General features: G+C 44.1%; 1 protein-coding gene across 1 annotated transcript in view; it reads left to right on the top strand.

Annotated features, from left to right (window-relative positions):
• The window catches only part of MAP3K15 (mitogen-activated protein kinase kinase kinase 15), a gene marked incomplete at both ends in the record, with an annotated part of 154,035 nt that overhangs the window by 4,692 nt on the left and 132,218 nt on the right, over positions 1-17,125 (top strand). The window contains 1 exon segment of the mRNA XM_082609190.1: positions 12,156-12,832. Coding sequence (XP_082465316.1) covers positions 12,156-12,832 — 677 coding nt within the window.

The following is a 17,125-nucleotide window of genomic DNA, read 5'->3' as shown; positions in this document are numbered from 1 at the left end:
AGATAAGATGACCATATGTGCATGGGTTTATCTCTGGGCTTTCTATCCGTTCCATTGATCTATACTTCTGTCTTTGTGCCAGTACCATACTGTCTTGATTACCGTCGTTTTGTAGTATAGCCTGAAATCAGGGAGCCTGATTCCTCCAGCTCCTTTTTTCTTTTTCAAGATTGCTTTGACTATTCGGGGTCTTTTGTGTTTCCATACAAATTGTGATATTTTTTGTTCTAGTTCTGTGAAAAATACAGTTGGTAGTTTGATAGGGATTGCATTGAATCTGTAGATTGTTTTGGGTAGTAGAGCTATTTTCACAATGTGGATTCTTCCAATCCAAGAACATGGTATATCTCTCCATCTGTTTGTATCATCTTTAATTTCTTTCATCAGTGTCTTATAGTTTTCTGCATACAGGTCTTTTGTCTCCTTAGGTAGGTTTATTCCTAGATATTTTATTCTTTTTGTTGCAGTGATAAATGGGAGTGTTTCCTTAATTTCTTTTTCAGATTTTTCATCATTAGTGTATAGGAATGCCAGAGATTTCTGTGCATTAATGTTGTATCCTGCTACATTACCAAATTCATTGATTAGCTCTAGTAGTTTTCTGGTAGCATCTTTAGGATTCTCTGTGTATAGTATCATGTCATCGGCAAACAGTGACAGTTTTAATTCTTTTCCGATTTGGATTCCTTTTATTTCTTCTTCTTCTCTGATTGCTGTGGCCAAAACTTCCAAAACTATGTTGAATAAGAGTGGTGAGAGTGGGCAACCTTGTCTTGTTCCTGATCTTAGTGGAAATGGTTTCAGTTTTTCACCATTGAGGACGATGTTGGCTCTGGGTTTGTCATATATGGCCTTTATTATGTTGAGGTAAGTTCCCTCTATGCCTACTTTCTGGAGGGCTTTTATCATAAATGGGCACTGAATTTCATCAAAAGCTTTCTCTGCACCTATTGAGATGATCATATGGTTTTTCTCCTTCAATTTGTTAATATGGTGTATCACATTGATTGATTTGCGTATACTGAAGAATCCTTGCATTCCTGGGATAAACCCCACTTGGTCATGGTGTATGATTCTTTTAATGTGCCGTTGGATTCTGTTTGCTAATATTTTGTTGAGGATTTTTGCATCTATGTTCATCAGTGATATTGGCCTGTAGTTTTCTTTCTTTGTGACATCTTTGTCTGGTTTTGGTATCAGGGTGATGGTGGCCTCATAGAATGAGTTTGGGAGTGTTCCTCCCTCTGCTATATTTTGAAAGAGTTTGAGAAGGATAGGTGTTAGCTTTTCTCTAAATGGTTCATAGAATTCGCCTGTGAAACCATCGGGTCCTGGGCTCTTGTATGTTGGAAGATTTTTAATCACAGTTTCAATTTCGGTGCTTGTGATTGGTCTGTTTATATTTTCTATTTCTTCCTGGTTCAGTCTCGGAAGGTTGTGCTTTTCTAAGAATTTGTCCATTTCTTCCAGGTTATCCATTTTATTGGCATATAGTTGCTTATAGTAACCTCTCATGATCCTTTGTATTTCTGCAGTGTCAGTTGTTACTTCTCCTTTTTCATTTCTAATTCTGTTGATTTGAGTTTTCACCCTTTTTTTCTTCATGAGTCTGGCTAATGGTTCATCACTTTGTTTATCTTCTCAAAGAACCAGCTTTTAGTTTTATTGATCTTTGCTATCGTTTCTGTCATTTCTTTTTCATTTATTTCTGTTCTGATTTTTATGATTTCTTTCCTTCTGCTAACTTTCGGGTTATTTTGTTCTTCTTTCTCTATTTGCTTTAGGTGTAAGGTTAGGTTGTTTATTTGAGATGTTTCTAGTATCTTGAGGTACGATTGTATTGCTACAAACTTCCCTCTTAGAACTGCTTTTGCTGCCTCCCATAGGTTTTGGGTCGTCGTGCTTTCATTGTCATTTGTTTCTAGGCATTTTTTTATTTCCTCTTTGACTCCTTCAGTGATCTCTTGGTTATTTAGTAGCGTATTGTTTAGCCTCCATGTGTTTCTATCTTTTACAGTTTTTTCCCCAGTAACTGATATCTAGTCTCATAGCACTGTGGTCGGAAAAGATATTTCATATGATTTCAATTTTCTTAAATTTACCAAGGCTTGATTTGTGACCCAAGATATGGTCTATCCTGGAGAATGTTCCATGAGCACTTGAGAAGAAAGTGTATTCTGTTGTTTTTGGATGGAATGTCCTATAAATATCACTTAAAGTCCATCTTGTTTAATGTGTGATTTAAAGCTTGTGTTTCCTTATTTATTTTCATTTTGGGTGATCTGTCCATTGGTGAAAGTGGGGTTTTAGAGTCCCCTACTATTATTGTGTTACTGTTGATTTCCCCTTTTATGGCTGTTAGCATTTGCCTTATGTACTGAGGTGCTCCTATGTTGGGTGCATCAATATGTACAATTGTTATATCTTCTTCTTGGATTGATCCCTTGATCATTATGTAGTGTCCTTCTTTGTCTCTTATAATAGTCTTTATTTTAAAGTCTGTTTTTTCTGATATGATAATTGCTACTCCAGCTTTCTTTTGACTTCCATTTGCATGGAATACCTTTTTCCATCCCCTCACTTTCAGTCTGTATGTGTCCCTAGGTCTGAAGTGGGTCTCGTGTAGACAGCATATATACGGGTCTTGTTTTTGTATCCATTCAGCCAGTCTGTGTCTTTTGGTTAGAGCATTTAATCCATTTACATTTAAGGTAATTGTCAATATGTATGTTCCTATGACCATTTTCTTAATTGTTTTGGGTTTGTTTTTGTGGGTCTTTTCCTTCTCTTGTGTTTACTGTCTAGAGAAGTTCCTTTAGCATTTGTTGTAAAGCTGGTTTGGTGGTGCTGAATTCTCTTAACTTTCCTTGTCTGTAAAGGTTTTAATTTCTCCATCGAATCTGAATGTCATCCTTGCTGGGTAGAGTAATCTTGGTTGTAGGTTTTTCCTTTTCATCACTTTAAATGTCCTGCCACTCCCTTCTGGCTTGCACAGTTTCCACTGAAAGATCAGCTTTTAACCTTATGGAGATTCCCTTGTATGTTATTTGTTGCTTTTCCCTTGCTGCTTTTAATATTTTTTCTTTGTATTTAATTATTGATAGTTTGATTTATATATGTTTTGGCGTGTTTCTCCTTGGATTTATCCTGTATGGGACTCTCTCTGCTTCCTGGACTTGACTGACTATTTCCTTTCCCATGTTAGGGAAATTTTCAAGTATAATCTCTTCAGATATTTTCTCAGACCCTTTCTTTTTCTCTTCTTCTTCTGGGACCCCTGTAATTCGAATGTTGGTGCATTTAATGTTGTCCCAGAGGTCTCTGAGACTGTCCTCAGTTCTTTTAATTCTTTTTTCTTTATTCTGCTCTGCAGTAATTATTTCCACTATTTTATCTTCCAGGTCACTTATCCATCCTTCTGCCTCAGTTGTTCTGCTATTGATCCCTTCTAGAGAATTTTTAATTTCATTTATTGTGTTGTTCATCATTGTTTGCTTAGTCTTTAGTTCTTCTTGTTCCTTGTTAAACGTTTCTTGTATTTTCTCCATTCTATTTCCAAGATTTTCAGTCATCTTTACTATCATTGCTCTGAATTCTTTCTCAGGTAGACTGCCTATTTCCTCTTCATTTGTTTGTCCTGGTGGGTTTTTACCTTGCTCCTTCATCTGCTGTGTATTTCTGTGTCTTCTCATTTTGTTTAACTTACTGTGTTTGGGGTCTCCTTTTCGCAGGCTGCAGGTTCGTAGTTCCCGTTGTTTTTGGTTTCTGCCCCCAGTGGGTGAGGTTGGTTCAGTGGCTTGTGTAGGTTTCCTGGTGGAGGGGACTGGTGCCTGTGTTCTGATGGGGGGGGGCTGGATCTTGTCTTTCTGGTGGGCAGGGCCATGTCCGGTGGTGTATTTTGGGGTGTCTGTGAACTTAGTATGATTTTAGGCAGCCTCTCTGCTAATGGGTGGGGTTGTGTTCCTGTCTTGCTAGTTGTTTGGCATGGGGCGTCCAGCACTGGAGCTTGCTGGCCGTTGAGTGGAGCTGGGTCTTAGGGTTGAGACAGAGATCTCTGGGAGAGCTCTTGCCGATTGATATTATGTGAGGCTGGGAGGTCTCTGGTGGTCCAATGTCCTGAACTCAGCTCTCCCAACTCAGCGGCTCAGGCCTGACAGCAGGCCGGAGCACCAAGACCCTGTCAGCTACATGGCTGATTATGGATACTGAGAAGTCCAACAATCTGTGGTCTGGGAGCTGGAGACTCAGGAAGCCAGTGGCATAGTTCCAGTCTGATTCCAAAGGCCTCAGGAGTGCCAATGGTATAAGTCCCAGTCTCTAATATTTTCTGCTGATTCAAGTGGGAATGCCAAGGCATTCTTGCTTCCATTCTGATTCAACCTGCAGATACGGATCAAGTTTGGGGCAACCTACTTAACAGGGCTGTGATAAATCATTCTTGATACATGCCGAGTTGGATATTGTGCATAAGTAATTTGAAGCCAAGTCATACAGAGAGTGCTTGAGGGCTCTAGGGAGTCTGGTTTGGAGAGGGGTAAACACAGGAGGGATGAGCACCTTTTAGAAGAACGCAGGGTGAGGGAGTCAAAATGGATTTTAAATGTAAAATGTAAAACTATGCAACTTTTAGAAAAAAAGAGGAGATAATCTTTGAGCCCTAGGTCTAGGGAAAGAGTTCTTTAACTTGAAATCAAAAGCACCATCCATAAATGGAAAAACTGAAAAATTGGGCCTCATCAAGATTAAAAGCTTTTATCTATGAAACAGAAACAGACTCACAGACATAGAGAACAGGCTTGTGGTTGCCAAGGGGGAGGTGGGGAGAGAGAAGATTGGATTGGGAGTTTGGGACTAGCAGATCCAAACTATTATATATAGTATGGATAAACAACAAGGTCCTATTGTATAGCATGGGGAATTATACTCAATATCCTGTAATAAACCATAATGGAAAAGAATTTTTTAAAAAGATTAAAAGCTTTTGCTCTGTTAAAGAGGATAAAAAGACAGGCTACAGGCTGGGAGAGAAATATTTGCAACCCCCGTATCTGACAAAGAATTGCTATCTAGAATATATAGAGAACACTCAAAACTCAACAATAAAAAACCAAACATTCCAGTTAGAAAATGGGCACAAGATATGAACAGACATTCACCAAAGAAGATAAACAAATGGCAGAAAAGCATATGAAAAGATGTTAAACATCATTATCCATTGGAAAAATGCAAATTAAAACCACAGTGAGATATTACTACGCACTTATCAAAATGGCTAAAATTTTTTAAAGTGACAACACCAAATACTAGTAAGGATGTGGAGAAACTGGATCACTTGTACATTGCTGGTGGGAATGTAAAACGGTGTAGCCACTCTGGAAAACAATTTGGCAGTTTCTTTAAAAATTAAACAGGCAACTACCATATGACGTAGAATTTGCACTCCTGGGCATTTATCCCAGAGAAATGAAAACTTACGTTCACACAGAAACCTGTACATGAATGTTCATCGCAGCTTTATTCATAATAACCCAGGACTGGAAACAACCCAGGTGTCCTTCAATGGGTGCATGATTAAAGAAATTGTTGTGCATCTATACCATGGAATAGCGCTCAGCAATAATTGGAAAGGATTACTGATGCAACAGCTTGGATGAATCCCAGGGGAATTGTGCTGGGTGAAAAAAGACAATCCTTAAAGGTTACATATTCTATGGTTCCATTTATATAACATTCTTGAAATGACAAAAGTATAGAAATGGAGATCAGATTAGTGGTTGCCAGCAGTTAGGGATGAAGGGTGAGAAGGGAGATGGGTGTGGCAGTCAAAGGGCAGCAGGAGGGATCCTTGTGGTGATGAAACTGTTCTGTATGTTGACTGTCTTAATGTCAACATCCTGATATCTTGATATCAGTATCCTTGATAGCGTACTACAGTTTGGCAAGATGTTACCATTGGGGCAAACTGGTTAAAGGGTACACCAGATCTCTGTATGATTTCTACAATCATCTCAAAATAAAGTTTAATTTTTAAAAAGTCTTTTGTACACACAGAACAGCAATAGAGACAAATAGAGACTCTTCCTGAGGAGAATCATCAAGGTGGTGAGTAGCCTGGATATTGTGTCATGGAGAAATGATCGAAGGGTGTGGGAGGTGGGAGAAACCTGAGGGCAGTACTTGGAAAGCTGCCATGTGGAAGAAGAATTAAATTAGAATAAATGGGTGGGGGCTTCCCTGGTGGTGCAGTGGTTAAGAATCCGCCTGCCAATGCAGGGGACACAGGTTTGAGCCCTGGTCCGGGAAGATCCCACATGCCACCGAGCGGCTGGGCCAATGCACCACAACTACTGAGCCTGCGCTCTAGAGCCTGCGAGCCACCTCTACTGAGCCCACGTGCCACAACTACTGAAGCCCGCGCACCTAGAGCCTGTGCTCCGCAACAAGAGAAGCCACCGCAATGAGAAGCCTGCGCACCACAACGAAGAGTAGCCCCTGCTCGCCACAACTAGAGAAAGCCCAGTGCAGCAACGAAGACACAAATCAGCCAAAAATAAAATTAATTAATTAATTAATTAAAAAATTTAAAAAAAGAATAAATGGGTAGTAGTTATAAGAGAAGATTTCATTTAAATATATGGAAGAACTTTCTAGAAACTAGTGTTTAAAAAATGAGATGATGGGATTCTAAATATCTAGAGATTCTGGCCTTGCTGTTGCTTGAGTGTGCTAGGATGCCTTAGGGCCTTTGCACTGGCCCTTGCCTCTGCCTGCAATGCTCTTCCTGTACATATCTGCATGGCTAACACCCTTATCTCTTTCAAGTTCTTCTTCAATGTCCATTTTAAGTCAAGTGGGGGCTTTGGTTCATGTTATCGTCATCTTCACTCCAGGCCCTAGGCTGATGAAGCAGGTATCATCTGGAATGTTACTGGCAGCAGAAAGTTGATGGCAGAGAGAAAAGAGCGCTCTGGAAGGTCTCGTACCAGAAACAAAATACTCATTTTCACAGTGAGGCTGGGCATTCCCAGAAAAGAGAGTTGGAAATTAGAAGAGTGTTTTGGAGAGAGATTGGTGTGCTGGTGAGTTCCTCTCTGCCAGTGGGGGTGTTGGAGGGTTGCCTACTGCTCACCATGAGCCTAGGGAAAGGACTCAAAGATGGCTTGCTACATATGTTCCCAAGAAGTTGTCAGGACATGGAAGACAAGTGTGGGGTGAAGGGTATGCATTTCCCCTGGACCGGGTATGGTCCCAGCACGAGCGACCCATAAGTGGGGTTGCCTTAGCTCCTCTCCCTACACACCCGCATCTTGGAGAGGTGGCCGGCATGGCGGAAGAGGGCAGAAGCCAACACCGCTCCTCCTTTTCCTGATGCAAGTGGGCAGCCTGGAGCGGACCTAGAGTGGAGAAGGGAGAAATGCTTTTCTTCTTAATGTTGAAACTTTTAAGTCTTCTCATCTTAAAAGAATTTTAGACTTTTCCAGAAAAAGTTGCAAAAATCATATAAGGAGCGCAACACAGGACAGAGATCTCAGAGAAAGGGGAAACAAATAGAGCCGTGCAATTTCCCAGCTTACGGGCCTGAGAGAAGCCGAGGGGAGCCCAGTTATCATACGAAGCTGAGCTTATGGAGCTGGAATGCCAACAAGGCCACGGTTTGAGTACAGGGGAGGAGAAGGCTGCACAGAGTTCCAGAGGTGTGTAGATCGGGAATCTTCAGTAGAGTACGGACCAGCACCTCTGTGTAAAGAAAATACTCAAGGCTGGGGAAAGAACTACCTGAACGGATTAGAGGGAACAATCCTTGGAGGTCCCACAGGGCCCAGATAGTTTCTGTTTCCACTGGCCAGAATGGAAAAACTTAATAAATCCCAAGACATTGGGTAGAATATTCAGAAAGGCATTGCCTCAGTAGTAGGGATTAATTACCCCTAGCCTAAAGGCTGCTCTGATCCCATTTAAAACAAAGCTTAAAAGGAAGCCTCAGAAGGATCAAACTATTTCCAAGTAACTTAACTGTGTCCCAGAACAAAGCTCAAGAATATTGATAGGAATACAGAAATACACAGTACTCATTAAGGTAAAATTCACAATGTGTGGCATCTAATAAAAAATTACCAGGCATGCGAAGAAGCAGGAAAAAAATGACCCACAATGAGGAGAAAAATCAACCAATAGGAAAAGATCCAGTAATAAAACAGATAATAGTATTCATAAACAAGGATATTAAAACAGTTATTATAACTCTATTCTATACCTTCAAGAAGGTAGAGGGCATATGTGAGACCAGAATGGGTGGTTGATTTAGGGGTGACATAACTATGAGTTCAGAGATTGCATGCTCATACCTAATGACTTGGTCTTTCCATCCCTATCTATCTGTAAGTGATAGTCTTCTTTGTTCCATCATATATTCCATCTGCAAGATGTCGTAGAGGGAAATAACTTATTGTTTTAACTAAATCTTATGAAGTCCACCTTTTTCTCACAATCTACTTGCACATTCATGGTGTATAATTAAAACATGCTATGGGGACTTCCCTGGTGGCGCAGTGGCTAAGAATCCGCCTGCCAATGCAGGGGACACCGGTTCAAGCTCTGGTCCGGGAAGACCCACATGCCGTGGAGCAACTAAGCCCGTGCACCACAACTACTGAGCCTGAGCTCTAGAGCCCGTGAGCCACAACTACTGAACCCGTGCACCACAACTACTGAAGCTCACGCACCTAGAGCCCGTGCTCTGCAACAAGAGAAGCCATCGCATTGGGAAGCCCACGCACCACAACAAAGAGTAGCCCTCGCTCAACACAACTAGAGAAAGCCCGCGTGCGGCAACAAAGACCCAATGCAACCAAAAATAAATAAATTTTTTAAAAAACATGCTATGAGTTTCACCTATATTTCATAAACTAGTATTTTACATATAATCTATGCTTAATGCTTCTTATGAGTTTCATCCACCCTGTTTGTTTTTCTTTTTTTTTTATGTTTTTATTTATTTATTTATTTTTTTGCGGTATGCAGGCCTCTCACTGTTGTGGCCTCTCCCGTTGCAGAGCACAGGCTCTGGACGCGCAGGATCGGCGGCCATGGCTCACGGGCCAAGCCGCTCTGCGGCATGTGGGATCTTCCCAGACTGGGGCACGAACCTGTGTCCCCTGCATCAGCAGGTGGACTCTCAACCACTGTGCCACCAGGGAAGCCCTGTTTGTTTTTCTTGTACTTTATGGCAGATTACAATAATCTATGTCCATACAATATTTATAGCATCTATACACAGGTATATCTGTCTATAGACATATCTGTCTATCTACTTATAACATAATGGCAGGGACTTTGGCTGTCTTGTTCACTATGATAACCTCTGCACCAAGGACAGTGCCTGACACACAATAGATGCTCAAGAAATCCTTGTTGAATTACTACATATGTTAGAGTTTTTCCAAATACATATACTATTGTGCAACCTGGTTGTTTCCCTTTTGTCACTATTTGCTTGGCCCTTGGGTACACTGTATTTTCTTAGGAAAAAGTAATGAAATTGCCACTCAAGTGGTAACTAAAATATTTACAGTGTTTACAGTGTGAGTCAAAGAACTAACTAGTGGGACCACAACTGGTATGAATAACCAACCTAAAATAAAATGGAGGGAATGAGAAGAACACCTAGATTTAATCTTACTCTTTAGCTACAGTGCCTCTACTCTATTCTTCAATTCCCTGTGCCAGTCCAAATGACATCTCTGCACTGGGGCAAAGTGTTTTCCAGGATGTGCACTTAGTAAGGGGCAAGGCAGAGGTAAGAACAAACAATTGTTCAACTAAACGGAAAAGACTAATCCAGCATTTTGCAATTTTCTCATCAGTGGGGTTGGGGCAGGGGAGGTAGGAAGGACATTGGGAGAAGGGGCTGGGACATGTTTCAGGTGTGCGAATTACTAGAAACAATGAGAAGGTGGGCTGTGCATGCCAACTGCGAGGAAGGCGCCTGCTAGCCAGGTTCTTTACTCAGCAGGGGTTGTGTTTAAAGAAAGATATTATTTAAGCCAGAATTCACAACTCCTATGAGTCTCACTTAGTCAGCAGGGCCTAGTGAGAGCTGGAAGAAACATAGGAAGTTTGAAGTGTGGGCAACAGCAAGACATTGGGAAGCAATTGTGAAGTGGGCATCTCTGCCCTTCTGAAGGCTGTGCCAGTCATTGAAATAATCTCAGATGAACAGGCACATTAGGAAAATTATTATTATGCATTACAAGGTTACAAAGAAAATGTGTCCTTTTATAGCACCGTACTTTAAAAAACAATCTTAGAAGTGTTGGAAGTTTTCTCTAGATTTCTTCTTCCTAATTCTGGCCTGTGTGTTTTATCAGATTTCCTCAGAGCCCATTTTCCATTCATTGGCTACAAAAGAGGTTGCACGTTGATATCACTTGTGAAATTGCTAATTTCTACCAGGACAGGAATTAGGATTTCTCCAAAGATTTATGCTGGCGGTTTCTGCTTTCTTTTGGGGGTGAGGTAGAGGGATGGACTATATTATTGCTGAAACATGAAGAGAAGGCAAAGTGTTGTTTTGTAAGGTAAGTCCTATCCTGCTTCTGTCAAAATGGCTTGTGATATGCTGCAAAGGACACCATCAAGAAAGTAAAAAGACAGCCCACAGAAGAGGAGAAAGTATTTGCAAATCACATATCTGATAAGGGCCTTGTATCTATAATATATAAAGAGCTTTTGCAGTTCAATAATAAAAAGACAAATACCCTGTTTTTAAAAGGGTAAAGGGTCTGAATGGACTTTTCTCCAAAGAAATTATGCAAATAGAGGGTGAGCGCATGACAAAATGCTCAACATCATTAGTCTTTAAGAGAAACGCAAATCAGAATCCCAGTGAGCTATCACTTCACTCCCACTAGGATGGCTATAATCAAAAAGACAATAACAAGTGTTGGTGAGAGTGTGGAGAAGTTGGCATGCTTGTACACTGCTGGTGGAAGTATAAAACGGTGGAGCCACATTGGAAAGCAGTGGTAGCTTCTCCAAAGCTTAAACATAAAGTTGCCATATGACCCCGAAATCCCATTCCTAGGTATACTCCCAGAACAAATGAAAACCTCTATCCATACATTGTATGATTCCATTTATAGGAAATGTCCAGAACAGCCAAATCTATAGAGACAGAAAGTAGATTGGTGGTTGCCTGGGGCAGAGGGGTGTTGTGGGAGGTGGAGAGAGACTGTTGTTGATGGGTACTGGGGTTTCCTGGGGAGTGATGAAAATGTTCTAAAACAGTATGATGATGGCTGCTCAACTCTGCGGATAAACTAAAAACTATTTAAATGGGTTAATTGGATGGTTTGTGAATTATATCTCAATAAAACTATTATTAAAAATGAAAATGGGCTTCCCTGGTGGCGCAGTGGTTGAGAGTACGCCTGCCGATGCAGGGGACACGGGTTCGTGCCCCCGGTCCGGGAAGATCCCACGTGCTGCGGAGCGGCTGGGCCCGTGAGCCATGGCCGCTGAGCCTGCGCGTCCGGAGCCTGTGCTCCGCAGCGGGAGAGGCCACAACAGTGAGAGGCCCGCGTACCGCAAAAAAAAAAAGAAAAAGAAAAACCCCAAAACCTTGTGACAACGTCCAGTGCATTCTATCTTTTAAATAAATACAAGTACTACCTGCAGTGGTAATACCACTTTTTAATACTTGGGCCTTAAATCGTGAGGTGGGTAAGATCCAGAGTAAAGAGCCCTTTGGGTTCACAGCATTTCTTAGATCCGGCAGGCAGGCTACTTGGAGTCTATTTTCCAGGCCAACAAAATTTGATGCTGGTGCATCATGGTGCTTTTGTCAAGGTCACAGTGCAAGTAAGGACAAGCGGGTCTCCAGGGCATGAGCTCAGGAGGGCCATGCTCTTGGCAACTGGGGACAAGGAGTACAAACTCAGAGGTATTTTAAATAAGCATCTTATCTCGATTCTGGGTTAACAGTATATCTGTATTTAGTTTGGAATTGAAGATTTACATCCAACCGGCGCTTTGAAAGAGCTTTTACTCTGCTTGAAAAGCCTTAAATTGTTTTGAGGAAAAAAATGGGACTCCTAAGGCTGGGGGGACGGCAACAACAGCAAAACCCTGAAATTCGTGAATCCGCCCTTCTTAAGGCGCTGCCCGGGGGAGGCGGCAGGGGGCGCCCTGCGGGCTCCTGCCCCGCCGCCCTTCCCAGACCTCTCCCCGCCCTCCGCTCGCCGTGACGTCCGCAGCCCCCGCCCCTTCCTCCCGAGCCTTCAAAGGGCGCTCGGGGGCTGCGGGGCTGAAGCTTCTGCGTGCAGCCGAGGGGTCTCGCCGTCCCCTGCCCGTCGCGGGGCCACCGGCGGGCGCTGGGTGCCCCAGCTCCCTTCCCGCGTCACAGGAGCAGGTGCCACAGCCGCCGGCCACTCGCGCGGAGGTAGGACAAGGAAGGGCGCGCAGGGCCGCCACGTGGAGAGCGGCGGCGGGGCTCCCCCGGCTGGGGCGCTCGGGGCGGCGGCCGAGTCCGCACAGTGCCCGCTGCCGCCGGGGAACGAGGGCGCGGCGGGGCCGGCGTGGCCGCTGGAGCCCGAGGGGGCGGCCGAGGGCGAGGGGGCTGGAGGCGAGGGCGGGGGCGGGCCGCGGCGGGCTCTGCGGGCAGTGCACGTGCGCAGCGAGAGCCCCCAGGGCGGCGCGGCCGGCGGCCCCGAGGCGGGGGCGCGGCGGTGCTTGCTGTGCGCCTGCGAGGCTGAGGGCGCCCACCTCACCTCCGTGCCCTTCGGGGAGCTCGACTTTGGGGAGACAGCCGTGCTCGACGCCTTCTACGACGCAGGTGAGGCGGGTGCCCCCTTTCGCCCCCACCCCATTCCTCCCAGTTTTCCTTATTTTCGCACACGCCTCCGAACCACCAGCTCTTCCTCCCCGTCCTAGCACCAGCTGACTCTTTCGACAGGACCGCCCCACCTTTTGGGGAGGGCAGAGTAGGTAGCCTTGTACCCTTTTACAGATAAGAAAACAGAGGCCTCTGGCATTTATAGTTATTTATTCTTCAGTTTTTTTAAACATCAGATGATCCAAGAAACAGCCTGTAACCCAGGCGAGGCTGAGTTCCCCGACCTCCACTAGTTATTCACCTGTTAGTTTCTCACTCCTGTGGGTCCCAACCCTGGCTACACATTAGAATCACCTGTGGGAGCTTTTCAAACTCCTAATGCCCAGACTGTATCCCAGACCAATGGCGTCAGAATCTAAGGCCTCAGGATTGTCGAATGCTTCCCACATGATTCCATTTTGCAATCAAGGGTGGGTAAATGGTCTATTACAATGGGGAAGGGGGATGGGGGAAGGGGGCGTCTCTTAGAACTGCCCTGGTGTTCTTTTGCACACTTAACACAGATTGACAGTGGGGCTGTGCTCTACTACCAGTGTGACAGATATATTTTATCCTGTAATGCACAAACATTCCCGGCTTCGGGATCTCCTCCGTTGCCGGAACGGGACACTCAGCTCACTGTAATAAGTGTGCCAGACGAACCCAGCCTTAAATCAGTACTTTTGGTTGGCACGAGTTCCTCAAGGTGTGGAACGGATTGTTGCTTGGCTGTTTTCCTTACCGAACCTTTGGAAGCTATGTGACAAGCCTCTGGCACTTGGGTGATATTCACAAGCATTGTGGGACAGTAGTTCACCTGGGAGACCTTGTGCCTTGGTTTCTCCACTGGTCAGACAGGAGTAACATGCCTGCCCTAACCCCAAAAGCTTGTGAGAAGGTAAATGGCGGCGGCCACACCGTGCTAATGAGATGGTAAGCTAGCTTTATGACCATCACTTCTTTGCCGGGATCTGTTTTCTGCAGAGCAAATCCTCCCCAGCTGGAAGGGGGGTGGGGTAGCGGGCTTGTTCAAACAAGCGGCTGCTGGGACTTTGAAAACACTCCCTGGATGTTTCTGACCACTCAGAGTAGACTCTTCAACGCAACATCTTTTTTAGAAAAGTTGTTCAGGAGCCCATTTCACCTGGAACCACTCGGTTTTCTCGACTTGTGTTCATTCTCTGCTGAAAATGGAGTTTGAACAGACTCTTCTCTGAATAGTTAAATGTCCATTTGGCCATTAGGCACAACTGTAGCCTCCTGCCTGCTGGTGCCGACTCTGAAAATCGGCGTGCAGTGGCTTTGCTTCTCTGGGGTGTATGTGTGTGTGTGTAAAACAAGCCTTCATCTACTGCCAGGACCCCTTCCTTCTGGTTGGGTGTGAAGATTCATTCAGGCAGAAATCTTGGGCTTTCAATTCCAGAGCTACACAAAGAGCACATGGCCTTTTCTTGTTCTGGGTCCTGATTGCCTAGAAGTTTCAGCTGGTTGACCTTGGCCTGGTCTTGAATAAATCATTTTTCAGTACATCATCATAACTAATAAGTTCTTTTCATAGGTTTGACAAACAATATACGAAACTCCGAGAAGTCGGTTCATGGATTTAAACAGACACCACGCCCCCACCCCGGCTTCCTGATCTCTGCCATTCACAGCTTTTTGGTGTCTCCACCAAAAAGATATAAATCTGTCACTTTGGCTTTTTTGTAAAAGTTCTACAACCTTGCTCTCCAAGAATTATTGAACTGTCCCAGGTGTGTTTCGGGGGGGGGCGGGGATCGTAGATGTGAAATTTAAGCACTTCCTATCTCCTGTTGTCATAATAAGTCAAGGCCGGGTTGGATCGTGTTTTCCATCTCCTTGTGCAGTTTTATGTGGTCCTTTGTGGGTCTGAATAGGAGGTTATGTGTCACCGGTGCCTGGGTGATTTGATGGGCTGCAGGAGAGCCATCAACCCATGCAAGGGGGCACGTGGGCACTGTTGTGAAAGAAAACCACCATAAGCCATGAGGCCTGAGGAGCATCTCATTGGCTTTTTTTTTAATTATGGTAAAGTGTACATAATATAAAATTTGCCGTTGAAACCATTTTTAAGTGTGGATTTCAGAGTCATTAAGTACAGTCGCACCGCTGTGCAGTCATCCCCACTGTCCATTTCCAGAACTTTTTCATCATCCCAAACAGAATCTCTGTACCCCTTAATAACTTGCCACTCCTCACTCCCCCAGCCCCTGGTACCCACTGTCCTATCCTCTGTCTCTATGAATTTGACTACTCTAGATGCCTCATATAAGTGGAATCATACGGTATTTGTCTTTCTGTGACTGGCTTATTTCACTTAGCGTGATGTCTTAGGCTATGGTGAATAATGCTGTAATGACCATGGGTGGATAAATTTCTGTTCAAGTCTCTGCTTTCACATTTTCGGGTGTATACCTGGACGTGGAATTACTGGGTCAAACAGTAATTCTATGTTTAATTTTCTGAGGGACGTTCTTTTTACTTTTAGCAGAGGTGGTGCGCATCTCTGTGTGCCTTTGGCCCATAGAAGGACCTGTTTTTTTGTTTGTTTCTTTTGGGTTTTTTTTTTTAAACATCCAGCATCCATCCTCAAAGACGAGGGTCTCGAATTCAGTAAAGCTATCAAATTCAACAAGTGAGGGTCAATCACTCTATTACTTCTAGGATTTGGAGAACAAAACATGTCTCTTTTTTTTGGTTTTTCTTAGAAGAAACCGCCTCTTCTGGATACGCCTTGGCGCCTTTTGTTGAGGTGCCCATTTCTCTACTTGAACAGAATTCCTAGTCACGACTTCAGCTAATGTACGTGTGTGTTGGGTGTGTTTGCACAGAGCAGCCTCCTCTGCTTCCTCAGGCGCATGCTGTGTCTCCCTCCTCGAGGTTCTCAGTGCTGGTGAATGTATGGAAAACTCGGGACATCCTACAGGAAGGAAACCTGGGTAACTGTCTCACGCTTTCCCAAACATTTTGACCACAGAAACTATTCTCCCAGGATGCTGTAGTTGAATACACTTATTGTGGTGATTGAGTTAGCTATTAACTGCTCCAATGTCAAGAACAGCCCCTTTGAGCACGACCTGGGACTCAGGTGAGCTTCCCATACCTGATGTGCCTGACTCTGCCTGCCCTCCCTCCTCTCTGAACCGCACGTGCATGCTACTTTCCTGACTCGGGGGCCCTGCTTCTGATTTTTTTCTTCAGCCATGTTCACAGTGATTTTAAACGTTGGGAGGTATTGCCACCCGCAACAGGAAATCCTTGCATTTCCTGAACGTTGATTAAAAGACCAAGACATCAGTCTCCAGGTTAGTTACTTGACTTTGCTCTGTCCTGATGATTCCCCTTTTCTGACAAGCGTCATTTGGAGGATACAAAGTGTGGCAGAGGTAGCTAGGTGGTCAGGAGATTGATGCTCCTACTTGTTGCTGGGAATCAGGGACTACGTTTCCCAGCACCCTTTGAGTCTGTACTTCTGGCCAATGAAATGTGAGTATTAGTCATGTCTGTCACTTTGGGCCAAGGCGTTGGCATATCTGTAGATCTTCTCGTACTCTCTCATCCCTTTCTGTGGTCTCCGTGGGGCCCTTGCAGGCTGGCTGTAGAAGATGGCAGTAGCACATGATGGAAGGTTCCTGGGTCCCTGAACCACTCTTTCGAGGACAGCTGTTGGACCAGGATCATCCATTTTGAATTTTGCATAAGCAAGAGAGAAGCTTTTATTTAGTCAGGCTCCTAAGACTTGGGGGTGGTTTTTATAGTGGTAAGAGAGTGCAACTTGGGTTATGAAAATATAGCCCAACTGCTAGGAAGTTGTCTCCTAGGGCATGCCTTTCCAAGAGAAAGTCAGGTCATGTATCATCTCATGTAAGGGACTGTCACTGGTAATAATATATGCCAATCGTGGGGCCCCTCACTATGCTGCTGTGGGCCAAGAAGATGGAATGGAAACGCTTGGGCCATCAGTTTCATCCCAGCCATGGGAGGAGACATTCTAGCTTCCTCCCTGGTTTCACTGGTTTTGGAGGCTAGGTAATTTTTTCCTTTTGTATTAAATGATACTGGAGTGATTCTGTTAGTTTTTATCCAACAGTAATATTGGGATTTTTGCAACAAAAAAGGATATATAATGGTTTAAAATAAGGCCAGCTCTAGTTCCATTCTCTGCCCTTCATGTGGGTTGTGTCTCGCTTCACCTTCTGTGATGTTATTCGTGGATTCTTCATTCGCTTGATG

Source organism: Mesoplodon mirus (assembly GCF_964341445.2).
Source record: "Mesoplodon mirus genome assembly, chromosome: X".
Classification (NCBI taxonomy): domain Eukaryota; kingdom Metazoa; phylum Chordata; class Mammalia; order Artiodactyla; family Ziphiidae; genus Mesoplodon; species Mesoplodon mirus.
This window is presented reverse-complemented; position numbering and strand designations above follow the sequence as displayed.